Raw genomic sequence first — 27,267 nt, forward strand, 5'->3', positions numbered from 1 at the left:
GCTTTGCGCTGTTACGTCACGCTCACAAGACCACTCCCAAAGTAATGCAATTTTATTTAATAAAAATATACACTGGTTTAAAATGTAAAAATTAAATAACGTTAGAGTCCCGCCGTTATGGATCCACATAATTATACATAAAAAAAAAAAAACTGAGGAAGTGAGTGTGTAGAGGGGCGAGCCTTGCTGTGACGTCTTCACAAGCCACGCCCACCAATGCGTTTGTTTACAGAAGTACAGGAGTGAACTGAATCTTTTGCCAAACGATCATGTAGTTTACACTCATAAAAACTTTAATCAGAAATGTTATTATGCCTCGACGTGCTCATGAAGATACAGAACCCCTGCTATCGTCCACTCATTTGGACGAAGACGGTAAAATGCATTATTAATCATGTAGAATGTGTGTTTATTATTACCGGATGTCCAGTGGTTGATATCCCGGTGGATTGTGTAGATGAGTATAATGTTGACTCAAACACTTTTCACCAGTTATAGACTATTAACTGTTAAATCTGGGGTTTTACCATATACACTGTCCGGTCAAAAAAAAAAAAAGAGTCGCTGTTTGGATTTAAAGAGGCAAATGCTTAAGAGTCTATGGTTAGATCATTATTGCAGTGATTATTGTGTTTCTAGCATGTTATATGTTTGGCAACAGTTCTTCTGACTCTAATTGATGGAGTGTGTAGCTTTTCATTTCATAAACAGCCATGTAGGAAGACACATGATCATATTCCAGGATGACAATGTCCAGATTCATCAGGCTTAGATTGTGAAAGAATGATTGTGAGGATCATGAAGAATCATTTTCACACATGAATCGTCTCTGAGTCCAGATCTTAAACTCACTGAAAGTCTTTGGGATGTGCTGGAGGAGACTTTACAGAGCGCTGGACTCTTGCATTGTCAATACAAGATATTGACCAAAAATCAATGAACCTCTTGATGGAAATAAATGTTGTGATGTTTACTGTCCATCAGATAACCAGGTGTCCAGTAGAAAGAAACTTTCTTATGAGGAGGCTGTTGAGAAAGCAGGTTAATTTTACCTTTATGTTTTTCCTTCATCTAGTTTCACATGTTTGTCTATACGCAGTGGTCAGCGGCGCTCATGCTTCTGTCTGTCCGCAGGGTTCGGACTCTTCCATTGGCTGCTGTTGGTCGTCTGCGGATGGGCGAACGCCAGTGATGCGGTGGAGATCCTGTGTGTGTCGTTCCTCTTGCCCACGGCACGCTGCGACCTCCATCTCAGCTCAGGCGACATGGGGCTTCTCACCGCCAGCATATTCCTGGGTTATCATCTGTCTTTCTTTCTTTGTTTTCTAACCAAATAACTGTTAAAAAGAATCAGTAATGATCATGTTTTCTTAAACAGCAGGACAAACGAGGAAAATGAAACATTATAACTTCTCATTTTTATCATGTAAACTGTTAAGTCAGGTCAGAAATGCAGTTTGTTCTCTATTTGGTTGAACTTTGAATTGTATTTGCCTTATCAGGTGTCTGAAAACTGCAGAGTCATGCTCATTGTTTTCAGTGAGAGTTTTAACAAGAAATGCATAACTGACTGAGTGATTGAAACTGCTGACATAACTGTGTCATGTGATCATTTCTCATTCTGCTCGGTAAGATAACTAGCATCTCGTCTGACAGGGATGATGGTGGGCGGTTATGTTTGGGGGTATCTGGCTGATCGCAGAGGAAGGCGGAGCGTTCTGGTCATTTCTCTGGCAGTGAATGGCACGTTTGGGGCAGTGGCCAGTTTGGCCCCGAGTTTCTGGCTCTTCCTCCTCCTGCGGTTCTTCAGTGGAGTCGGGTAAGCACATCCCAAAAGAGTTTTTACATGCATTTTCAAGGTTTAGATAGATATTATGCAGACAGAATCTCTACTATGAATGCATCTGTGTCTCGCTCTCAGGGTCGGCGGATCCATTCCTGTCATCTTCTCATATTTTTCCGAGTTTCAGCCACGTTTGCGGAGGGGAGCTATGATCAGCGCTCTCGCCACATTCTGGATGGCGGGAAATATTTTAGCGGCAGGTAAAACCATCATCCTCTGAGCTGAGAGAGGAGCGCCTCTAAAATACTGGCTGGAAGGTTGCACTAATCTTTTTCTGTCCATTTTCTGTTGTTGTTGTTGTTGTTGTTATGGACATGTTATGGACATATATATATATATATATATATATATATATATATATATATATATATATATATATATATATATAAAATACATACATACATACATGTCCATAAATATATTATTGCACACACACACACACACACACACATATTATATATATATATATATATATATATATATATATATATATATATATATATATATATATATATATATATATATATATATATATACATACATGCATATATAAACACCATTGTTATGTGCACAGAACATTCACACAGAAATATTGATTTGAATTGGTATGTTGTGTGTTTTTGTCCAGGTGTGGCGTGGATGGTGATTCCCAGAACATCTTTGAATGCTCATTGGGGCTGGTTGGATTTTCAGAGTTGGCGTCTTTTTGTGGTCCTCTGCTCCGTCCCCAGCCTGTCATCAGCACTCATCTTCAGACTGTTCATGCCGGAGAGCCCGAAGTTCCTCATGGAGGTGCGCACTGACTCAACTTTCACTGATTCCATTCATGTATCTGAACAAGTTACCGCTGGGTCCGCTACCGGACGAATGATTGTCAGGTTTAGTGGCACCACTTCATTAGGTGTTTCTTCTCCACAGGCCGGACGTGAGATGGAGGCGTTATCTGTGTTTCAGAAGATGTTCAAACTGAACAACAGACATGCCACAAAACCATTTCCTGTGCGTAAATCTCTGATGTTTGCTTAGTTCCTGTTCTGTTTATGAAGGAAACTGTATTATTTAGATGATCAGTTGCTGAAAATGAGTTTGTGTTAACAGGCTATAGGTCTTGTGATCAGACCCCAAGATGGCGAAGAGAAAAACAGACCCTGTAGCGGCTCAAGATATCAGCGGTTTAGCCATCAGCTCAAACAGGTTCAGATCACGTTTGATACGTTATCGAAAAATGTTCTTAGAAAGTATTACTGAGGTCCTGATGGTGTCGCTGCTTCTCCTACAGGCACTGGACCCCATCAAACAGCTGTTTGTTGGACCGCTGGCTTCCAGAAGTGTCGTTCTGCTGATTATATTTTTCTGCATTTCATTTGGGTAAAACCTATTAAAAGCAAAATATTCTGCCACTGCGGTTGATTATTTTCTCTGAAGTCCACTTATAATGTTAGTTAAGGTTTTTTGACACCAAAGAAAGTCATGATTTAGTTTGATACAACCATTTCCCAGTCTCTCTGACCTTAAAAAGGCTGTATTTTGCTACTATTTCATGACTTTAATATGTAATATATATATATATATATATATATATATATATATATATATGTAATATGTACGCTTTTCACAATACACAGTTTTTAACGCAGCTTTAAAGAAAATCAATGATGTTTATGTTAATATCTTCATGCCTTATAGTCTCATTTAGTAGATTAGAGCTGGACATTAATATAGTTTACATTTTGCGACGATTCAAACAGTTGAGATTTGCTGTATAGTATATATCGTCCTATATGCATGTATACTGTATGTATGCAGATAAGGTTGGAGATACTTATATGTCTAAAGAGCTGGGCGATAATATAGTTACATATAGTATATGTATTGCTTTACGTGAGTATACTATATATATGTAGAGACGATAATACAGACATTTTTGCAAATTGAACAGATGAGATTTGGTATATAGTATATATTTCTTTACATGAGTGTATTGTGTGTATGCATGTAAAGTAGGAAATACTATATATCTCTGCTCTGTTGTGATTGGCTAACCTCCACACAGGCTGCTTTTGCTATTGTACCTTCAAGATTTCTAGTTATGATCAGCTAACTTCATTTTTGATTATAAATATCTAAGTATGATTAAATGATGTAAACCTCTCTGTGCAGGTATTATGGGTTATGGATGTGGTTTCCGGAGCTTTTTAAGAGAGCCGAGGACGGAGGGTCTCCGTGCACCAACACGTCTCGAGTCCAAAGCTCAGAGAATGAAAGCTGCTATCCAGTCAAAACTGCAGGTTAATGTTACTAAAACAGACTGATCATTATTTTTTATCTTTTGTTGTCATGATCAAGTATTTTTTTTATATAATAGCTTTGTGTGTTTTGCAGTATACATGGAGGGTTTTATAACTGCGGCTTCAAACTTGCCGGGAAACATCTTCACTATCCTGCTCATGGACAGAATCGGCGGGAAAATTCTGCTGTGTTAGTACAGCAAGTTATCTTACAATGACTGAATGGCACATTTTGCTTAATATACCTCATCACCACATTAATTATTGCAAAATATTAAAGAACTAATAAAGCACACTATAAAAGTCCATCTATAATAATGATTTTTTTCTGTCCGGTAGCCGTCAGTTTGCTGGCGTCCAGCGTGAGTGTGTTTATCATCTACATGGTGAAGACTAAAACTCAGAGTCTGATCGTGTCCTGCGTGTTCAGTGGCGTTTCTGTCATCTCCTGGAACGCCCTGGACGTGGTGGGGACGGAACTGTACCCCACACAACTACGGTAAACCCCAATATTCATCTGTAATATTGCTACTGATTTCACAAGCAAAAAGCTCAGCCAATCATAATTCCAAAAGCTTGGATTAATGAAGCTTTTTTAAATCTTTTTTTAAAAAGAAGTCACCAAGGTTGCATTTATTTGATTACAAATACAGTGAAATATTATGAAATATTATTATAATAATAAAAAAAAACTGTTAAAATGTAAAATTCCTGCGATGCAAAGCTGAATTAGAGTGTCACATTGAGCAGCGAATCATCATATTAGAATGATTTCTGAAGGATCATGTGACACTGAAGACTGGAGTAATGATGCTGAAAATTCATGATCACAGGAATAAATTACATTTTATAATGTATTAAAATAGAAAACAGTTCTTTTAAATTGTAATAATATTTCACAATATTACAGTTTCTACTGTATTTTTGATCAAATAAATGTAGCCTGTGTGAGCAGAAGAGACTTTTTTCAACAAAATATTAATTATTTGTATAGAGTAACATAAATGTACAGTATCAACTTTAGTATGAGTAACTTTATATGCAAAATGAATATGAAATAGAATAGAATATGGCTTCTTTAAATAGAATTCAGAGAACGAAATGAATGAATGTATTAATTGCGGTTTCTGTTTTGTAGCTCATCAGCTCTGGGCGTTTTCACTGGAGTGGGCCGCGTGGCAGCCATCCTGGGAAATGTTGTTTTTGGACAGCTGGTGGACTCCAACTGTGCCGTACCTCTGCTGATGGTGTCTGCGCTCCTGCTGGCTGGAGGACTGGCGGCTCTACGCCTGCCTCAAACTAAACAGACTGAACTGACATGATACGGCCAAGCCAAGCGAGGCATTCTGGGACCAAAATACCAAACCAAAAAGCTTGACAATTTGCAGTTTTGCCTTAATGTTGCACGAGTGCACTTTGAAAAGTCGACCTGAAGGTTCCACACACTTTTTGCCATGTACTGAAATCTTACTGAAATCGGTAATTCTTATTGGCAGCTTAAAGCCTTATTAAATTAAATCTTGAATACTAAGTTCAAAATCTGTCCTCAACCCATTTGACTTCTGTAATCTAATATATTTGTATTCATAAATTCTTATCATAATTTCTTATTTTTAACTGCATTTTTATTTTATTTCAGTTAATTTTTATGGTATTAATGAATTTGAATAGTTTCTAAATGAATTCATAGGATATTCAGTTGACTTTACATTTGTATCTAATTGCATAATTCCCTTTAGAGTGATTTTTTTATATATATTTTCTAACACTTTCATGTTTGCACACCAAAATAAACAGAACAGCCCATGGATTGATGCTTCAACAACTTTATTTTGTCCAATCTGAACATTTGTAAATAACCATGGCAATACTTGCAGAGTAATGAGGTAGAGACTTTGAAAATCTAAAAAGCAGCTGCAAAAGGCAACAAGGAAGAGATGATGCTCTTTGGCACAGCGAGAAACCAGAGCGGTGCAGATTTACTGAACTAAGGGTTAGGAGTGTTTAAAGCAAAATACAAAACTCAATACGAGGATTTCACTTCGATCTGCTCTAACAAACAAATTTAAAACCACTGGCAAACGTTTCCCTAGTGTCATGTTTAAAAAAGTGCTACGATTTGATAAAAACTATGTACAGCACAGAGGTCAGAGTAACATCCAGAGTTGCTAACAAGAGTTGTATTCAATCTGATGGATGGTTGACGGGGTGCGGCGGGGTGGTTGCTAAGCAACAGCATCAGCCAGCTGTGATGTCACTTCCTGGAGCATTTTACAAGCCAAGATGCTCATCAACCATTTAATAGTGTTAAAAAACAAAATAAAAAGGCCCTAAAGGAAAAGACACTGAGATAGCCCAACTGTTTAAAAAAAAAAACTCTAAAAATCACCAGCTAACCAGCCAATAATAATAATTAAAAAACAAAAGGTCTGGAAAAGCTGGTAACAAAAAAGAAGCCGAAGGCACCGACTGGCATTTGCCTGCAGAGGGTCAAAACTGCGAGAAACTAATATTCTGTTCATGCAAAATTTAAAATACAACTCTTAAAATCAGATATCCATGGCGATGGCTGTCTGGTTAACTGTGCAAGTGGCTCAGCAACAACGAACCCTTTAGTGTGCATAGAGCCTTAATGAACGAGAGCAGTGCAATACAACGCAATAACCTCCTCAAGTGTGTCTCCCCTGTTTCCCCACAGACTCACACCAACATCCTTTCAAGAAACAGTGAACTCAGTCCGGACTCTTCCCCACGCCGCTGACGCTGACTGACGCTGGGTTTAGTGGGGGTTCAGGCCCTTCTGGTTGCGCATGAGTGGCTGATGGCTACTCAAAACATCCAGAGAGTGACGCCAATGCCAGCATGACCGACAGTGGTATTTAAAACAAGCCTGAAAAGAAAAAAGAAAAAGAGTTGAAGAAACATATAAGTGCAATACGCAAAGAGTGTGATTTGTTAGGTGCTTTGTATATATCAAATTTCAACTTAACCCAGTGAATCAATAATCGAATCAATTCGCTGTCAACCCAAAGATTCACAGCCCTACTTATTAGAAACATGGCCACAACAAAGAAATACATTAAAAAGTTGAACAAACAATGTTTAAAAATTGTTCATGTTCACTGCCACGTTGATAAAGCAAATGTACAGTAAAATAACACAATGTGAAAAGAGACTTAAAGGTGCAGTTAGTGATTTCTGAGAAACAGCTGATATCTGAAATCAACCCAAACAAACACTCAATGCAAGGGTGGATGCTTTATCATAGCTGAAGCGAAGCAAAATAATGCTTTGCGAAAAATAAAGTGAAGATGATGAATGAACGTCAAGGAAGAACATAAAATGAACATTCAATGAACAAGCAAGAGTTTGTTGCCAGTCTCCAGCAGCTCCAGATAAACAATGACACTCAAAACTGTCCTGTTACTGTAGCTAACATTACAACAACAGCATATCTTGGTTCTGTCAAACAGCAGAACCAATGTTACTCACGAATGGAGCAGAAACAACACAACCTCAGGTATTTTAGGCCTAACTGCTTCGGTCTCTCCAGAGCTGAAAAGCTTTTCTAATATTAACGCGTGTCCTTAAGCTCTAGCCTGATCATGACCCTTCTTTTTCCAGCGATATTCCTCTGACCTTTTCTCTGTTGTAATGTCTCTCGGCTATCTCTTTTACTTTAAATCTCCCTCTTGCTCACTCTTTCTCCCCCTTCATCATAAGTGAACACGCCCCCTACTGCTGATTGGCCCACTCTCTCTCCCCCCTATCATGAGTGGACACACCCCCTAATGCTTATTGGCTCACTCTCTCTCCCCCCCAATCATGAGTGGACACACCCCTTACTGCTGATTGGCCCACTCTCTCTCCTCCCCCATCATAAATGGACACGCCTCCTACTGCTGATTGGCCCACTCTCTCTCCCCCCTATCATGAGTGGACACAACCCCTAATGCTTATTGGCTCACTCTCTCTCCCCCCCATCATGAGTGGACACACCCATTACTGCTGATTGGCCCACTCTCTCTCCTCCCCCATCATAAATGGACACGCCCCCTACTGTTGATTGGCTCAGTCTCTCTCCCCCCTATCATGAGTGGACACACCCCCAACTGCTGATTGGCCCACTCTCTCTCCCCCCCATCATGATTGGACACGACCCCCTACTGCTGATTGGCCCACTCTCTCCTCCCCATCATAAATGGACACGCCCCCTACTGTTGATTGGCTCAGTCTCTCTCCCCCCTATCATGAGTGGACACACCCCCTATAGCTGATGGGCTCCCCCATCATGAGTGGACACGCCCCCTACTGCTGATTGGCCCACTCTCTCTCCTCCCCCATCATAAATGGACACGCCCCCTACTGTTGATCGGCTCAGTCTCTCTCCTCCTATCATGAGTGGACACACCCCCCAACTGCTGATTGGCCCACTCTCTCCCACCTCCATCATGAATGCACACGCCCCCCCCACTGCCGATTGGCCCACTCTCTCTCCTCCCCATCATAAATGGACACGCTCCCCTACTGTTGATTGGCTCAGTCTCTCTCCCCCCTATCATGAGTGGACACACCCCCTATAGCTGATTGGCTCCCCCATCTTGAGTGGACATGCCCCCTACTGCTTATTGGCCCACTCTCTCTCCTCCCACATCATAAAAGGACACGCCCCCTACTGCTCAGAGTGATCCACTTTCAACAGAGTTTCTCAGAAATCACTTACTGCACCTTCAAAGGGCAGAATCAAAGTGACCTGAGCTGTAACTCTTGATGTGATGCTTTACAGTGTTCATACCTGGGCCCTACAGAAGAACGGGCCGGGCTGACTGTTACATATTTGGCACATGGAGTCATCCAGATACGGGTCAATCTGGATCTACAGAGGGAACAGAAAGAGAGTGAGGTAAAGACACAGGGATGATCTTTGAGGCTGTATATTCGAGTCCTGCTCTTCTGTACCTTCTTGGTAAACTTGCATGTTTTTATCTGCACAAACGCCCCAGTCACGGCTTTCAAGTAACTCCTCTGGCTTCTAAATGTCACTCGTCCAGAACCTAGACGAACAAATGCAACACATTCACTCTATGGGAGTAGAAATATTTTTAAGGGCCATTCACACCAAGGACAATATCTATAACGATAATGATAAAGATGTAGTTCTAAAAATCGTTCTAAATATAAAAGAATAGCAGAGTTCACATCACAACTATAACGATAACGGCACAGAGGAAAGATATCAAATCATTTCCAGAATGATTTTTTTCCAACTAATGAACAATAAAACATTGACAGCCAATCAGAATCCATCCTGCTTTATAGAGCTCAAGCATTTAAAGCGGAAGACAACAAAACTGCAGCGCGCGCTTAGAATAAACAGAAGGATATCATGCGTTGGTGTGGACGCCAATATAGTTATCATTATAGTTATCGCTCTTGGTGTGAACGGGCCTTTAGGGTGTGTTCACACTTGTAGTTTGGTTCTCTTAGTTTTTTGGACCAGACCAAAAAAGAAAATGATACATCTAGTCCTGGTTCACTTGGCGTTCACACTTTCATTTTCAACAACAAACTTAAAGATACAAAACAAAACCAATGGCTTTTGTGACATATATTTTGCAACGGAACTTACCGAACATCCAAAACAAAGCTGCACGCTTGGGATAAACGCGCTCATTATAAGAGCGTTCATATGGTGGTGTGTTTTCTACCAACTGACAACTCATGAAGAGTTTAGAAAATGTGTAAAGGAGTCAAAACAGGGTCAGGAATCCCTCCGTCACACACACAAATGAAGATCTGCTGCAAAAAGACAGTGATTCCGACTCCTGTAACGAACTCTAATGGCCAACGTCCTTTTTATGGTCCTGTTTTTAGTTTGTTTAGATATCTTTGGTCCGTGTTGCGTTCATATATCATTCAAACCAAACCAGAGTTTGTTTGTTAGCAGACAGAGACCCATCTTTTCAGGACTCTTGGTCCGCTTGTTTGGTGCATGCCAGGGTTCGGATGGCAGCGTTCACACTTATTCAAATGAACTGCACTAACAGAGCAATCACAGAGTTTATTATTCTAACCAAACCTGCCAAGTGTGACACACACCACCATTAATATAAATGAAAGAAGTGTGCACAAACCTATGGGATATTTGTGCTTGTCTGTGTCGATGCCTGCGTAGGTGACCCCTCCGAAGAGATCGTCCATGATGTGGGCCAGGCCTTCTGCATTTAGCATCCCGTGCAGAGCGCCCACGAACACGGTCCTGTTGCGGCAGAGACGCTGGGAGGGACAACGGACGAAATTGCTGTCCGAGATCACCCACGGGATGACCTGCACCTGCAGTAGAAGAAGTGAGAGAGCGGGGTCAGAGGCCAGGGGGCAAAAACAGTGTGTTTAAGTGCATGTTATTCTCACATCTTTGCTGTGGATCCGCCTGCTGGACAGTTTGTAGAAGAACTCGAGATAATCGTCAGACTGCAGGCGGTGTTGAGTACAGGCCTGCAGGAGCATCTTCACTGACTTCTCCCAGTCAAACAGCAGGTACACATAACCTACACAAACACAATCGCTTGTAACACAAAAATATGTGTGTGTTTTATGTATAATATTTGATACTTATTGCTTGTGTGGTAATTTATTGATCACAATAAACATGTATTTTTCATTGCATTTACAACCTCTGAAGCATTTTCTATTAATTTAATCATTTTTGATCATAAAAGGAACTTATGATTCGCGGAAGTAAAAAAAAACAGAGTTTTAATGCCACCAAAGGAACCAGGTAAAACTAGATAATTCAAATATATAACTCTTCAATCAAAACTGCCTAATGTTACTGAATGAAAAGTCGACCCAGGACGAGCTATAGGACTGTGAAGCTTCGAGGTGTTGATGGACTCGATCTACTCAATCTACGATTTGATCATCGTTCTGAATCCCATCTGGATGTAGTCTTTGACAAAAACGTGATTTCCTCAGCTTTTTGCTCAAAATGTTGCATTATTTATGAAACATACTCACATTCAAGTGATGATAAAAAAAGAATGCATGAAGCTGGAATCATTTTTTATTCCAGGGACTGATGGATGTTCAGATATTCATACAACAAAATATTCTGGGGGCCATGAAACTTTTGTGAAAATTATCAAAAAATAATAACTTTATAATAACTAAAATAATAACTTTTGATCCTGGCAACTTTTTTCAAAAATGCTGGTTAAAAAATATAAATGTTCAAATATATCAATATATTAATAAATATATTCAAAATTATGTAAAAAAAATGAAAAAAATATGCAAGTTAGAATATTATAAAAATCAAATTTTAATGGTATTAATGTTAGATAGACGTTGTTGAATTGTAGATCTGGAGTTGTTACCTTGAGGAGGACAGCGTGGGTGTTTACCATCCTTACCAGGCCACTCAACTTTCAATGGACCAAACACACTAAATGTGTTCAACAGACTCGCTACAAAGAGAGAGAAAAAATGGTCATTCACAAATCGTTTGTGTTCAGTTCAGTTCTGTTTTCATGGACTTTGTAGTTTGCACCACTTTGTTTTTGTTCCTGTTTCCTTTGTTCCCATTTCTAGTTTTTTTTCTATGGTTACTCATTAGTTGACTGATTAGTCCCCACCTGTGCCTTGTTTTACCCCTCTTTATCCTGTGTATTTAACCCTCCTCAGTTTGCAGTTCAGTGTCATGTGTAAGCTACTGACCAAGTAAGTGGTTACGGTTTCTCCAACTTTTGAGTTTATATTTGTATTACCTTTTGTTTTTTGTTTTTGTTAAAGGGGTCATGACATGAGAAATCAGAATAAAAGGTTGAAAAATGTTTTGTTTTTTTATTATTTAAAAAAAAAATTAACATTTATAAGTGAACCTCATGGAACATATTAAAATATATTAAAATAATAATAAAAAATCCATGTCATGACCCTTTTAATAAAAGGGCTTGAAATGTATCCATCTCCTTTCTTCCTCATCACCATCCTCTGATGTGACGCATGATACCGAATAATAATCTCCATCTCAAATGTGTGTTTGTCAGCTCACCCTCTGTGATGTCCCATGGCACACCTCCCAGGAACACTTTACAGGAGTAAACGGGGTTTTTGTAGTGGCGTGGAGGAAGTTGCCCTTCCCAGGTGTAAGTGGCTTCATTCACGGCTGTGAGACGCAGTCAATCATAAAGTCACTACAATATCAATAACAACTGGACAGAGTGCAGCAACTAAATGCAAGAGTTTTAAGATGCATTTTAATGATTAACCATTTTAACCATGTAAAAGTTGACATGAAATATTTAAAAAAAGGTTGCATATGTTTTTTTAGTACCATATTTGATGCATCAGGCTTTTAATGTAGTTGCTTATTTATATGTCAAAAAAGTAAGATGAAATCCTTATAATGTAAATCAATCAGATATTTATAACAGACTACTTGCATAAAAAAAGCATATACATATCTGTTGTAACTCTTTCTGCCAAATATTGTCTTAGTAAGTTGATTTAATTGCTTAGATTTATGAACAAATCTCTGTAGTTTTTATGTACAGTGATTGTGTACAACACAATGATGATTGAGAGATGTTCAAATAAACGTTACTTAAAGACCGATGCATCATATTTGATATTCACAGTTTAACGTGATTTTTCTAATTATGAATGGATAATTAAGAAAACATATGTTGCTTCAGCCCAGAAAATGTTCATCTTGAAATATTACTAACAATATAAAAGTTATTCTCACTTGTACTTCAGATCTGAAAAGAAACTTTTACTTTTTTTTAAATCAGTAAAGATTTCACAACAAAAATACACGTGAACCAAGACCTGAAGTTGAACGCTTACAATTACAATTAAAGGCCTTTTACTTGCTTAAAAATTGTACAACTATCAATCAGACGACAGAAGGCATGTAGTAGATGGTGTGCAACAGGTTTTCAGCAGTTTTGATCATTTTAAGGGCTTAGAAATTTGCTAATCAAATATGATGTACCTCAATACATCTGTGTTCCATTGAGCTTTTTTTAAAACCCATTTAAATAGCACTTTATGCAATATTCATTGTTTACTGTTAATGTTGCAAAATTAATGAATGAAGTTACATTGAGTATCATCATGCTTATTGAATCTAATATAATGTAACTGTACCTGCAGCTTGTTTATGAAGTTTGGCCTCTCTCTCGATGCAGAACGAGGGTTTGTTCAGGCTCAGAGTGTCCCAGCCGGGCCAGATGGGACCTGTGGACCAGCACCCAAACACTGACCCTTCAGCCTGAGCACTGGGAGCGTTCGTGAAGGTGGTTAGTGGGTTCTGCTCCAAACGGGCAACTGCGTCCAGTTTCTCCCCCTCCGCCTGCAGTTCAGGCAGCACCAGGGGCGACGGGGTGGAAACTCTGAGAGAGGCCTGATGGAGACGGACACACTAATAACCGCACTATAACTACTGAAAAACTGACACTGTGGAGAACGGAATCTGTGGAAGGTTCCACTGCACTCTTTTGAGTTCCGTATCCGATCGAAAGTTGTTGCTCACCAGGTGTTCGGATCCTGAAGAGAACACGCTGTTCTCGGAGTTGACGGGACTGCTGGATCCAGAGTGCAGCAGAGAGTGAGGCTCCAGCGCTGGTATCAGACTAGAGAAGCGCTCCAGTGGATCTGCTCCGGCTGCAGAATCGCGGGTCTGGAAAGCCAGCGGCTGAACCGGATCACCGTCTCGTGAAGCACCAAACAGATTAAACGCTGCGGGAGAGAATATGTCATTAAACATGTCAATCACTGACATCAACTTTCATTTCTTAAAGCGATGTCACAAGTTTTTTAGGCTGAAACATTTTCTGTCACACATCTCCTCACTATCCGCTAGCATCCTGTCCCCTGAACACACTGTAAAAAAACGCAGTCTCTGTAGACAGCCCAGGCTCCACAAACGGCAACAAAAACAAACTGGCCCAGCCTGGACCACGAAACATAACAAACAGTGTTCCAGCCAATAACCGAAGAGAATGATTTGGGGTCGGAGGATTAGTGCGCGTGCACATGAAGGGGGGTGTGGGGGGTGGAGGAGAGAGAAGCATGAAGAGGGAAGTTAGCTAGAGGAGAGATGTCCTAGACAACGACTAGCGTTAGAATTATATTCTCTTAAATTTTGATATGGCCGACACACGACCAAAGAGACGACGTTCCGATGAACAAATAGCAAAGAAGAGGAAAAAGGAGAAGGAACGCAGGGAAGGGAGGGGGAGGGATGAGGAGGAGGGAGGGTCGAGCTAGCCTCTGTTTTGTTTGACAATACTTCGAACGTCAGCGAGAAGTGACGTCACCCAGCATCGCTCAGAGCACCTTTAAGTAGCATTTAATTTTAGCGGAAAACAATAACTGGGCAAAATGATGAAAATGTGCTTAGAAATGTAAAATATTCAACTTTACCCCACTTTAAAACTAAAAAAAAAAAAAAATCAAAAGTGACACTAAAGACATTTATAATAATACATTTTAATATTACATTATTATATTTTAAATAAATGCTGCTCTTTTGAACTTTCTATTGAGCAAAGATGTAAATGTATCACTGTTTCCACAAAAATATGAAGCAGCACAACTGTTTTTAACATTGAAAATAATTAGAAATGTTTCTTGAGCATCAAATCATCATATTAGAATGATTTCTGAAGAATCATGTGACACTGCTAAAAATTCAGCTTTGATCACAGGAATAAAAAATATTTTAAAAGATATTAAAATAAAAATGATGGTCACACTTTAGATTAAGGTCCAATTCTCACTATTAACTAACTATTGACTACGCCTTTTGCCTTAATAATCTCCTAATTACTGCTTATTAATACTAAAGTAGTTAAGTTTAGGTATTGGTAGAATTCAAGGATAAGGCATTAATAGGTATTAATAAGAAGCCAATAACCTAGTAATATGCATGATAATAAGCAACTAGTTAATAGTGAGAATTGGACCCTAAACTAAAGTGTTACCAAAATTATTTTAAGCTCTTGAAATAATAGCATATAATGAGCATTAATAGCTACTTTTTAGAAATTGGCCAACTTCTGGCTCAACCAGTGCTGTGAGTTTAGGGTTGGACTACCTGTTTTTTTCCAAAAGATGGCAGACTGGGTGGGTGACGTGTTTTTTATTTGAGCATTTATGTCTGTGCCAATAGCAGCACCTAAATAACACTGTTATCTCTATTCCTGTGAAAAGACTGAATGAAAGGGAGAAGTGCTGGATGAGACAGCAGAAACGAGCTTGGTGTGTGTGTGTGTCCCTCTTTTACAGGATTTGGGTCAGAACAAACCTAAGGCACATCATGGCTTTCATTTAAAACACGGATGGACGCACTCATTTACGCTTGTAATCTGAGATAGGGAAGCTATTGGGAAAGTCAAAATGAAACACATCCCAACGTTGATGAATCCAGCGTTCTGTCCTCGGTGATCGGTGTGAAAATGATTAGTCATGAGAGAGAAATCAAGATATGAGACACCACTACAGCTCAGCCCTTCCAGAACAATCTTTTAACACACACTGCAAAAAAAATAAAAAAATCAAACTGAAAATCCTTAAAAAGTGTTAAACAATATAATTTATTTTTCTCACTTTATTCATTTTCTCCATTTAAATGTAACAACACTGACAGAGATTTATGCAAAAAAAAAAAAAAAACCTATATAGCTACCATATATATATATGGAATAATATATAGATAATTTATAATGTAATGTGCATTTAAATTAACTATATATATATACATATACATGCATACATCTCAGTTAGTGTTGTTACATGTACATTTATAAACAAGGCTTATATAAAAATATAGATATATTCTCTGACGTCAAGTCTTATTATCTTTACACAATTTTGTAATATTTGTATTATAAAATATAGTCTATATTATTATTTCTATCATATATTTTGTTTATATATCATATATTCTCAGATAATCAAGACAAACGCACTGATTTTTTGGCAGTTCACTCACAAACTCACAAAGTGTCTGAAACTAGCTTGAACAGATAGATAGGAGCGGCCATACACAACTGTAAACATCACGTTTAACACACAGGTTCACTCACCGGGCTGGGTCGAGCGCTGGGGATCAGGGCGGCTCCAGGGCTTCTGGGTCCAGCAGGGGAGGCTCAGAGACAACAGGCCCAGACTGAGCTCATCAACGCTGGGCATGACAGCCACGGGATCCTGCTGCTCTGGAGAGAACAGCATTCTGCTAACCAGCGGAGAGCAGCCTGAGCCCGAACCATCTATGTGTGTGTGTGAGAGAGAGAGAGAGAGAGAGAGAGAGTTACAGAGGCACAAAGACACACAACCGAACCTCGTTTCCAATACCGACCTGCCGTTGGTCCAGTGGAGGTCATTATACCGCTGTGTGTTCATCACTGACCTGTTAAACATGTGACCGCCCCACTGAAAACCTCACACACTGCTGCTAGTGCTAAAGCCATGCTCACTCCATCACACACACACTCGGTCTGCCAGAACAGCCTCACCACCTCCCGTCCCTGGGTGTGTGTGTGTGTGTGTGTGAGAATCACGTGTTCTGTCTGTCTCTCTGGCCCGTCTCCCGTTCATGGCCTGACTCAGCAGAGAGACAGACAGAAGGGGGCAGGGCTTCAACGATCACTATGATTCAGCTCATTTGACTTCACACACACACTGCTGAACCCAGGCTGTACCAGACACACCCTAGAGTCGGACTAAAGGGGCGTTCCCAGCTAACATGAAACATATCAGAACTTATTGCAAGGTTCTCATAAGTTATGAACGAATGTTCGTCCAGTAACGTTAATCAGTTATCAGGGGCTTGTTGCACCGGCTGTGCGGTAGTAGAACTTAGCCTAGTTTAGACGTAAATGGGCACTAAGTTATAACTTACACACTACTATATTTTTTGGGCGTTGCACGGTTAAAGGAATAGTTCGCTTAAAAATGAAAATTCTGTCATCATTTACTCACTCATTGTTGTTTCAAACCTGTATGAATTTTTTTCTTCTGCTGAACACAAAATAAGATATTTTGAACAGTTGATGGACCCCATTGACTTCTATAGCATTTTTTTCCCTACTATGGAAGTCAATGGGGTCCATCAACTGTCTGGTTACCGACATTCTTCAATATATCTGCATGATAATGACATTTACACTCGCTTTTATTTTAAGAGAGAGAACATTATGTAAATAGATGACTTTGTTAGCAGCTCTTCAACACGCGAGCACGTCCTTGTGTTCATCGGTCAGTGTTGTATATATTACGAACGGCTGGTGCAACCCAACCCAAGTCTTTAAAAATGTTCTCAAAACATCAGCACAAAAACATTATCAAAAATCGTTTTTTTTAAACGCTTAAATGATTTAGTTGGCCATTCGAATAATGTTTTTAAAATTTTACTACTTGTTTCAGAACAAGAAGTAAAATTTTTAGTTAATATAAATTAACTATACATAAATATACGGTTCTGAGACAATATTCATTGCCGTTCTAAAATTCATTTTTCTTTTGCAAGCTACATGTGAAAGTGAAATTCTGTCACTTTCACATTGTTAGGAAAAAAAGTTGCTTTTATCTATCAGGATAATGAAAAGTGTGTATTAGATTCCAGCATCTGCAGGTTTGCTAAAACAGTTCTTAAATAGCTATTTGTATATTGGTTAACTTTAGTCTGACAATAGTCACACTAGTCTAAAACTCTTGTTTCAGAATATGAGCAAGTACTATAATTCTAAACAGACTACTAACAAAGAATCTATTCATATTACTTAATGTTGTTTTCAACATTATCTAAAAGTTGTGTCTGTTAATTTTATTTAACGGATCTGAGCTAACATGCACAAACAATGAACAGTTGTATTTTTATCGACCAATGTTAACAACTCACTCATTGCTTAGGTTTGGGACCTTTAGTCTTAACTTTAGTGTAGCCTATCTGTGTGTGTGTGTGTGTGTGTGTGTGTGTGTGTGTGTGTGTGTGTGTGTGTGTGTGTGTGTGTGTGTGTGTGTGTGTGTGTGTGTGTGTGGACATGTTTTTCTACACCGGTGGGGACTTAAACCTGAATGCACACAGACTCATGGGGACTCGTGTCATCGTGGGGACCTAAATTGAGGTCCCCATGGGTACAAAAGCTTATAAATCATACAGAATTAGTTTTTTTTGAAAATGTAAAAATGCAGAATGTCTCCTGTGATGGGTAGGTTTAGGGATAGGGTCAGTGTAAGGGGATAGAATATACAGTTTGTACAGTATAAAAACCATTACGTCTATGGAGAGTCCTCACAAAGATAGTGCACCAGACGTGTGTGTGTGTGTGTGTGTGTGTGTGTGTGTGTATCTCACCTGTGAAGTTCTGCTGGTTGGCCCCTGTGAAGAGCCCAAAGGCCCCGTGAGCTCGAGGGTCTCCATAAGCAGCATGACGATGATTTTTCACTCTCTGTTAAAAGAAACAGTATGACAGTTTGTTCTATGTGAACATGGGTGACAAAACTGTCAAAATGGCTGAACATTTCCTTTAAGTCTACTTGTAACTAATTAACTAAAATAATTCAAGAAAGTGCTGGGATGTACAGCTGAAAAATAAAGCGAGAACCTACCAAACTATGAAAAACTCCACTTAGCCTACTATTAACATGAAGTCTGTGTCTCAAAAGCTAATTAAAAACAGCAATTAGGTGTTGTTTATATGATTTATCTTCCTTATTTTTAAAATTGCATGCATTGTTCATCATTTTTTTATTCTTCTGTGAATTGTCATTGTTGTTTGCTTCAATTTGTGTAGGCTACTTTATGTTTGCAGTATTTTTATTACACAGAGCTAAGCTGCAAATGTGATGATGATATATACAATTCGCGCCAATACAAAACTGAAACTGAAAGTTTAAGACCTTTTCATACACACAGTATGTCTCTTACCCTGCAGAAATCCATTAGAGCGTCTAAATGCAGCTAAAAAAAAAAAAAAAAACACGACAATTTTGACGTTAAAATTTACAGTTCAGGCTCAAAATGAGTGTAACGCTGCAGCACGACACACCAGGATTCAAACCTGAACACGTTAGAGAGTCATTTTGCGTTGAACAGGTGCATGAGCTCAACATTAGCACATCACGCGCACATTACGAACATTCACGCGCAGAGAACGAGCGATCAACATACAGTGGGGGGGTCGGGGCTAGTTGTCACACGGGAAGTTGTCACGACTCACGAGGGTTATATAGGCCTATTTCAGTAACTAAAATGTTTTTTCTCTAACAGTAGTTTAAATGTTTATACAATTATACATAGGAATAGGTGTATACAATGTATTAACCGCCTACAATTAATTCTGTAAACAATTTCTGTCCTCAGAAATGGCCGTTCGATTAATTGTTTTGACATTCAAATATACTATTTAAATTGGGTTGAAAGGCCCTTTAGGCTACATTGTGACCGCTATTGGGGCATGTTGTTACACGTGCTCAATGAACTGAATTCCTTTTTTTATAGACAATAATGGTGGAAATGTTCAATTGATTTTTCTACTTTATGTTATTCGTCTATAATAGGCCTATGCAGAAATTGCGTTTCATAAATACACCAACTGGAATAAAATGCGTGACAATTAGCCTGCATAAATATCAATCCACATTATAAACAATAATTCACATCAAAGTTAAATAATAAAAAGTAGACATCTTCATTTGAGTGTTTGTTCTCTTTTATTGACATTTAAAACTCTTTATAATAAATAGAGATATAATATTCAAACAACACATGATTTCCCACTGTCACACAGAGATGAGTCAGTAAAGCTGGATTTCATTTTACCTAGGGCAGGAGGAAGATCTGGTTTATGCCAACAAGCACATCATCATAACTAAAAATATCTAAAACTAACTACTAATGGAGTCTTCATCGAGATAAACGTCTCCAGATTGCATTTAAATATCTAAAATAATGGGATTGTGAGTTACTGTACTCCTCTGAGAGCTTCACGAGAACAAGAAGCTGATGAACACCAGTCCTCGATTCAGTAGTTATACATTTGCAACAACAACAACAACAACAACCAAAAACAATAAAAAAAAGAGAAGACATACATTTCTTTTTGAGAGATTAGATGAGGTGGCTACAAAATCTGAGAGTGTTCTGGAGCTTTTGATTTTGCTAAACCAACAGAAATTGACTGCATTATGATACTAATATGAACCAGAGAGTTCAACAAAGCTTAGTTTTCAAAACCAGTTTGATGTGGTTTCTGGAAACAAATCTGCTGTCGTCATTGGGATGTGGTCTGGGATCAGATGTGAGATGTTACATTCAGAATACGTGAAAGCTAAACGCTAAAAATAAACCCCACTGAGCTTCTGTTCATTTTATGAAGTTTACAAAGGCAACGATTGATCTGAAAGCAAATGAAAAACTCAGATGATTATTAGTCTCGTTTCGTTGAGCAGATGGATTGTTATTAACTGGTTGGTGTTGATACAAGGTAGTGTCCAAATACTTTTGAGCATGTACTGTAAATCCTAAAGAGATCCTAAACTAAAACTGACACAGGTTTGTGCAGTAATTCGGCAGGTTAATGGTGCACTGACTGTCTTTGATGCCATGCAACATTCAACAGAGGAACATAAGAAGAACATCCTGATTACGAGGCCCTGAATTTTGTTGTTGTCGCGGTTCTGACATCAGTATATTTTTGATGCTACAAGCCAGTCCACGCGGGGGAAATATCTACACAGCGATGCGACTCAATGCGATAAGCAGCAGTAGGAGGGTGTTGACTGTAGGGGGCGCCATCACTGCGACAGGGCCTGCAGGATATCTTTAACCAGCATCGTGCCGATCACCATCTTCTCACAGTTGACCGTCAGCTGAGCTCCGACCCCTTCCTTCGTAGCGACGGTGACCAGCACGAGACAGCCGCTGCTGACCGTTTTACCTGCGAATCTGTAAACAGGAGCGGAAGGAGGAGGAGGAGGTGTACTGAGATTTCAAGAGATCACAGGCCAGAAAAACAGACAGCAAAGTAAAGAAAAGTGAAGAATGAAAGAGTTTTACATACTCAAATAATAAGCCTAAATCAAAATATACTTGCACATACGAATCTGAGAGTCCTCGAAAATATAACTAATACCCTTACTGGAGCTACACTTTAAAAAAAAAAAAAGTTGCACATAAAACAGATTTTTAGAGTCTGTTTTACAAGACAATACTATTTGAGCCTTCAAAATTCAATGTGTTACTTGCTGTTTCTTTGTGATTGTATATGAAATTCACAGGCAATTTTTGAGTGAAAATAGTTTCTACACCAGATTTATTCGGTGTAGTTAAAATGCCCCGTTCCGATTGACACAACTAGTGTGTACTTCATCTACAAGATCATCGAGTGTCCCATTTGTCATATTGTGGTACAGAAATGTGCTCACTAGCTTTTCACACCTGAAATAGTTAACCCTGGGTCATTCTAAAACCTGGGTAAGCGGAATCCTGGGTTATCTTACATATGTGACCTTGGACCACAAAACCGGTCACATGGGTCAGATTTTTGAAACTGAGATTTATGCGACTTGTGACTGGTTTTGTGATCCAGTGTCACATATGTTTTAACATTCTTATTTGCATATTCACAATGTAAGTGTCACTGATTGGATGAGCGCAGCATGTGACCTGTTTACTGTTTACACTTATTTTATATATTGCTGGCTTTACTATCAAGGTCATCCTAGATGGACTTTTTGGACTATAAAGGTATGCAACATATTTTATGTCAACTTTTATGTTAAATTAATCAATTTGACAGCACTAGTGTATAAAAAATATATATATCGCCATTAATCAATTTGACAGCACTAGTATATATATATATATATATATATATATATATATATATATATATATATATATATATATATATGTATATATATATATATATATATATATATATATTAGGGCTGTCTAAAGATTAATCGCGATTAATCGCATCCAAAATAAAAGTTTGTGTTTAAATAATATATGTGTGTGTACTGTGTATAATTAAATTTGAATATATAAATACACACACATGCTTGTATATATTTAAGAAAAATGTGTAATTTATATATAAAAAATATATACAGTATATGTATGCAAATATTTCTTAAATATATACATGTATGTGTGTGTATTTATATATACAAAATAATTATACACAGTACACACACATATATTATGTAAACACAAACTTTTATTTTGGATGCGATTAATCGCGATTAATCTTTTGACAGCCCTAATATATATGTTATACACACATATATTATATATTTACAAACGTATACAATACTTTTACAAAATTGTTAGATGTGATTAATCGCAATTAATCGATTTGACAGCACTAACACTCAGTAAAACTACAAAGTAGCTAAAATATGCTTAAGTACAGTAGCTAATTACATTTACTTAAATACTTTACATCACTGGTGAACCGTTCCTTTACCCGGGGTTCAGAGCGACAATAACACAGGGTTAAGCTCCATGTGAAAAGCCCTTATGCAACATTGCATTACTTAAGTCTTCATTTGGGACACTGTCACTTGTATTCATGTGAGTGTGTGTATGTGTGTGTATTACCTGCACTCTTTATCAGAACCGCAGGGTACCCTGCTCAAGTTGGCGGTGGCCGTGACTCTCTCAACGATGATGTGCTCGTTCACACATTTCTCTCCTAGCGACAACTTCTCTGAGATTTCATTCATTCCCATCAGTTTACCTGCAATAAGACACAGAAAGCATCACTTCGTCAGATTTTCTGAAAGCTAATGCAAATGCTAACTTTGCTGACTACCTAATCAACAACAATTTTTAGGAATCACACTTGCACTCCAGGTATGAAGGCTCTGAACAGTAGGCAGCAAAATTATGACCAAAAAATTTCTAAGACCAAGCGCTGAAGAGCATAAATAGGAAATATTCTAATCTAATTAAATTAATTATGTTGTTAGCTTAGCAACATAAAACTAAAGTCAGACTCTATTGGTCTGTCGTGCATTAACAGAGCCGCTGCCCACAATGAGTGTTTCGATTCAATCATAATAGATGTCACCTTGGAAGGTAGCAGTCTATGTAGACAGTACACAAGAGGTTTTGTGAGCTATGTTGAGCGTGCTGGTCTCTAGAGTGTCGTGATGGTTCAGGGTCGATCGGACGGGTTCAGTGTTTCTAAGGCACATTCCTAGTGAGATGCAGCATTATGTTACCTTGACATGCCATAAAAAAATGCATAGTCATGGTAACAGTCGCCAAGGCAATAACTGGAGACTGCGTTAAGAGGGAGAGGCAGCTGGAAGCAAAAGCATTTACAGGAAGACAGGAAGGAGGTGTGCAGCTAACAAAAATAAATTCAGAGACTAAAGGGGAAGAGGAGGTGACTGTAAGTGCTATGCTAATCGGCTACATCAGAGAAACTTACCATCCAAAAGATTCTCTAATGAACAGCGTCAAAACAACCCCATGGAAGAGGAAGACATGAGTATGTTAAACTAATACGTTTCAACAAATACGTTAACACTGTATGCTAAACTGACAGACAGGTTTATGCTGAGCTGTTAGCGGCATGCTAACTAACTAGCGTGGGCTGAATTCCAACTTGCACACTATCCATGCTATAAAGTATGCTTGATTCAGTTTAGTGAGTTCAAAATTGTAATATGTTGAAAATAGTATGTCAAAATGACATGGATGGCATACTAATTCCAGTGCATCTGTGCATGCTTTTGAAGCTATATAACACACAACCCCTTTGTGCTATTGTGAATTAATAATGATTTTAAGCTAATGAGTTTAACTAGAAGCTAATGCTTACATGCAGTACATGAGAAAGGGGTCTGTGGTATCAAGAGGCAAATTTCGGGTTACAAAAGTATGTAGTTTTTTTTGTGCGCAATACAAGTATGCAAATTAGGATTCTGCCTTGATAAAAGCCATGAAACAGAAAAATGGGGCCATACTTCATGAATAATGAATGACAGACATAAAAAGTTTTTCTCCTCCTCATTATCAACCCTTGAAAATTTATTTCAGAGACACTCAAAAAAAATGACTGACATTTTGAGGAAAAGGAGCAATCGATAGACTGTCAGCGCTAAAATGAGAAAGGTTGACGTCCGCTCACCTTGCTCCTTCTTAAAGTCGTTTTCTGTCAGAAACGCCGGTGTCATGAGCTCCCCGACGGGCGGCTGGATCGTGACGAAGAATTTGCGGGTGTGAGTACTGAAAGAGATTGAAATATAATTTTTTCAGTAAATAAAGCTAATTGAAATTGGAGTCAAAGAACTGATCCCAGTCATATAAATGGAGTTTAGCCAATCATAATGGAGGTAATTTGCATTTAGAAATATTTTAACTCTTTCCCTGCCAACATTTTAGCCACCGCCAGCATTTCTGATCATTTTCACAAAAATTTCATGGACCCCAGAAAATTTGGTTGTATGAAGATCTTTAATATGCAATATATCAAAAGAAAGAACAGACCCTCTGCTTAAAAAAGAACAAAAAGTTTTATTCTAGCTTCAAAGCCTATAGCTCGTCCTGGGTCGACATTTCATTCAGTAACATTAGGCAGTTTTGACTGATATGTTGTTTAATGTTGATGATCGCATTATTTTACATATGCATCTGCTTACATATCGTCACCTTCCTAAAATAACTGCCCAAGTCATTTTTTCAGGTTTCTCAGAAAACACAAAAAACTGAACCTAACTTCAGAGGCCGAGTAGACTTTCGTTATTCTTGATGCAACTGCCATCTTGAAAAGCTTGTGAAATTGCCTAAGTCTCATTGTCTTTTGACTTAGGCAAAATAAAACAGCCTAAGTCACACTCTTGACATAGGCCATTATACTACAGGGGTAGAAATGCATGATCTGTTCAACTGAGGATGTGGGCGATTTTACCAGAGGTGGCCAGCATCATGAGAAGATGACTTATGCAAAAAAAAAAAATTGTCAAAAAATGACTTAGGCAATTATTTTAGGAAGTTGACGATATGATATCGCTCACTTGTTTCTGCATCTTTGCATGTGTTTTGATCAGGAGATTCAGTACTCTTTCACAAGGTGTGTAATAGCTCCCCCTACCCTATAACAGTGAAAACACGGAAAGCCGTTGTCGGGGAAAGAGTTACATTTTGTACAATTTTCTGAATGTGAAGAATGGTCATGAAAAACTAAATTATGACCATTTTGAGTGAGTTTATCATAAGTGGACATCAGGAAACCGAAGTGCATAATTTAGCTCCTCTTAAACACTCACCACAGCTGGAAGTTTGCTGCTTGCGTAGAGTCACAGAAGTCTATGCCCATCACCACAGTAACCGAATCACCTGCTGCTAACACCTCTGAAAGAACAACGCATATAGAACAAAAATAAACTTGAAGCTCCTGTGGAAGAACTCATTCTGTGCTGGGCTGCAGACCTATCTCGGAGAACTCTCGGATCCTCATCCCGGACTGCAGCTTGGGCTCCTCGATGTGCAGGTTTTTGGTCTCGGAGGTGGTGTTGTTGGTGAATTGGATCTGGACGGCCACCATGTTGGGGTCTGGACTGAAGGGCTGCCGGCTGAAACAGTACTCAACCGCAAGACCCTCGCCCTTTATACGATGCAGGAGCTCGTACATCTTTATCGAACCAGAAGGTGCAATGGTCTATTGGAAAACAGAAAATATTTATTTAGATCAAATTAATCAAAATTTTATATACACTACCATTCAAAGGTTTGAGGTCAGTTAGAGGAAATGAATGCTTTTATTCAGTATTAAAAGAACTATATTACAAAAGAGTTCTATTTCTAATAAAAGCTGTTCTTTTGAACTTTCTATTCATCAAAGATTCTTGAACTGTTTCCAACATTGATAATAATCAGAAATGCTTCTTGAGCAGCAAATCATCATATTATAATGATTTCTAAAGGATCATGTGACACTGAAGACTGGAGTAATGCTTTGATCACAGGAATAAATCACATTTTAAAATATATTCAAATTGAAAAAAATATAATTTAAGTTTTTAGTGTATTTTTATGAAACAGCAAAGTACAAGCATAGAACATTTACTGCAATTTACTATTGTACTTTGGCCCAGAACTCACTGTAGGTGCCAGAATAGAGTCGGTCAGTGACAAACCCTCTAGATCAGAAACCAGACTACTCGACATGAAGTTAACGGGAGTCACCGGAGCTGTTGCTGTGGTCGGTTCAACTGAGAGAGAGAGAGAGAGAGAGAGAGAGAGAGAGAGAGAGAGAGAGAGAGAGAGAGAGAGAGAGAGAGAGAGAGGAGAGAGAGAGAGAGAGAAGAGAGAGAGAGGAGAGAGAGAGAGAGAGAGAGAGAGAGAGAGAGAGAGAGAGAGAGGAGAGAGGGAGGGAGAGAGGAGAGGAGAGAGAGAGAGAGGAGAGAGAGACGAGGAGATGTATAGAGAGAGAGATTATATGGTTTTACATTCTAACATTTTTAGTAGTTGGTCTTGTATGTCTCACTCACAGTCATCCAGATCCAACAAAGACATTTCTTGCGTCTCCTTCTTGCTCTCTTTTTTGGATTGTTTGGGAGGTTGTTTTGATACAGGCGTCTGAGCGAAACAAGAAAAATACATGGATGAACTCTCATCTGTGCATAAATTAGTTAGTGTTATTACATGGCTTGGTTGAATTCCAATGTACAATGTGGACTGTTATTTCTTGACAAGTATAACACACTGTTGCCATGAAAACAGAGCGTTGCTATGGACACAGATTCTAACCGTAGAGACGGAACGGACTATTTTCTTTAGCGGAAGCAATACCATCGTTTTTAAATCAATAAACTCCTTTTTAAATCAATATTTTGTGTCAAATTATTGATTTATTTGGTGGGTAGCCATGTAATAAGCGGGATAATGTAGAGCGAGGCGGTTGTTATAGAGAATACAACCCCTTCACGCTGATGATTCAAGACCCCTCCGTCCCGATCAGCCTGTCGGGGGTTGTATTCGCTACAACAAACTGCCTCGCTCTACATTATCCTTACATAGCGAATAACATCAAATAGCACAGTTAATTAACACCTTGATTCATGTGACAACAGTAGCATACTACTTTTAGAAATGTTTATTACCAGATA

General features: G+C 38.7%; 3 protein-coding genes across 3 annotated transcripts in view; 1 reads left to right on the forward strand and 2 right to left on the reverse strand.

Annotated features, from left to right (window-relative positions):
- The first annotated feature begins 208 nt into the window (after positions 1 to 208).
- On the forward strand, positions 209 to 5,950 carry sv2 (synaptic vesicle glycoprotein 2). Its single transcript, XM_081356216.1, has 13 exons — positions 209 to 375; positions 985 to 1,041; positions 1,135 to 1,296; positions 1,657 to 1,819; positions 1,922 to 2,043; positions 2,472 to 2,635; positions 2,762 to 2,842; positions 2,942 to 3,037; positions 3,123 to 3,211; positions 4,004 to 4,131; positions 4,226 to 4,321; positions 4,471 to 4,630; positions 5,270 to 5,950. Exons 1-13 carry the CDS (start codon positions 312 to 314, stop codon positions 5,451 to 5,453), a joined length of 1,566 nt encoding a protein of 521 aa, XP_081212342.1. The 5' UTR covers positions 209 to 311; the 3' UTR covers positions 5,454 to 5,950.
- cpeb1a (cytoplasmic polyadenylation element binding protein 1a) lies at positions 5,944 to 16,719 on the reverse strand. Its single transcript, XM_081356217.1, has 11 exons — positions 16,499 to 16,719; positions 16,227 to 16,409; positions 13,670 to 13,875; positions 13,285 to 13,540; positions 12,185 to 12,298; positions 11,508 to 11,597; positions 10,543 to 10,679; positions 10,266 to 10,464; positions 9,091 to 9,185; positions 8,927 to 9,007; positions 5,944 to 7,021 (listed from the first exon to the last, which is right to left on the reverse strand). Exons 1-11 carry the CDS (start codon positions 16,521 to 16,523, stop codon positions 6,911 to 6,913), a joined length of 1,497 nt encoding a protein of 498 aa, XP_081212343.1. The 5' UTR covers positions 16,524 to 16,719; the 3' UTR covers positions 5,944 to 6,910.
- A 3,119-nt stretch (positions 16,720 to 19,838) lies between these two features.
- ap3b2 (adaptor related protein complex 3 subunit beta 2) overlaps positions 19,839 to 27,267 on the reverse strand; it is a gene marked incomplete at its 5' end in the record, with an annotated part of 32,995 nt that continues 25,566 nt past the window's right edge. The window contains 7 exons of the mRNA XM_081355366.1: positions 19,839 to 21,124; positions 22,748 to 22,886; positions 24,288 to 24,385; positions 25,426 to 25,510; positions 25,589 to 25,817; positions 26,261 to 26,370; positions 26,650 to 26,775. Coding sequence (XP_081211492.1) covers positions 20,938 to 21,124; positions 22,748 to 22,886; positions 24,288 to 24,385; positions 25,426 to 25,510; positions 25,589 to 25,817; positions 26,261 to 26,370; positions 26,650 to 26,775 — 974 coding nt within the window. The 3' untranslated portion in view covers positions 19,839 to 20,937. The remainder of the gene's footprint in view (positions 21,125 to 22,747; positions 22,887 to 24,287; positions 24,386 to 25,425; positions 25,511 to 25,588; positions 25,818 to 26,260; positions 26,371 to 26,649; positions 26,776 to 27,267) is intronic.

This window comes from Scardinius erythrophthalmus, assembly GCF_964197995.2.
Source record: "Scardinius erythrophthalmus genome assembly, chromosome: 24".
NCBI classification, from domain to species: domain Eukaryota; kingdom Metazoa; phylum Chordata; class Actinopteri; order Cypriniformes; family Leuciscidae; genus Scardinius; species Scardinius erythrophthalmus.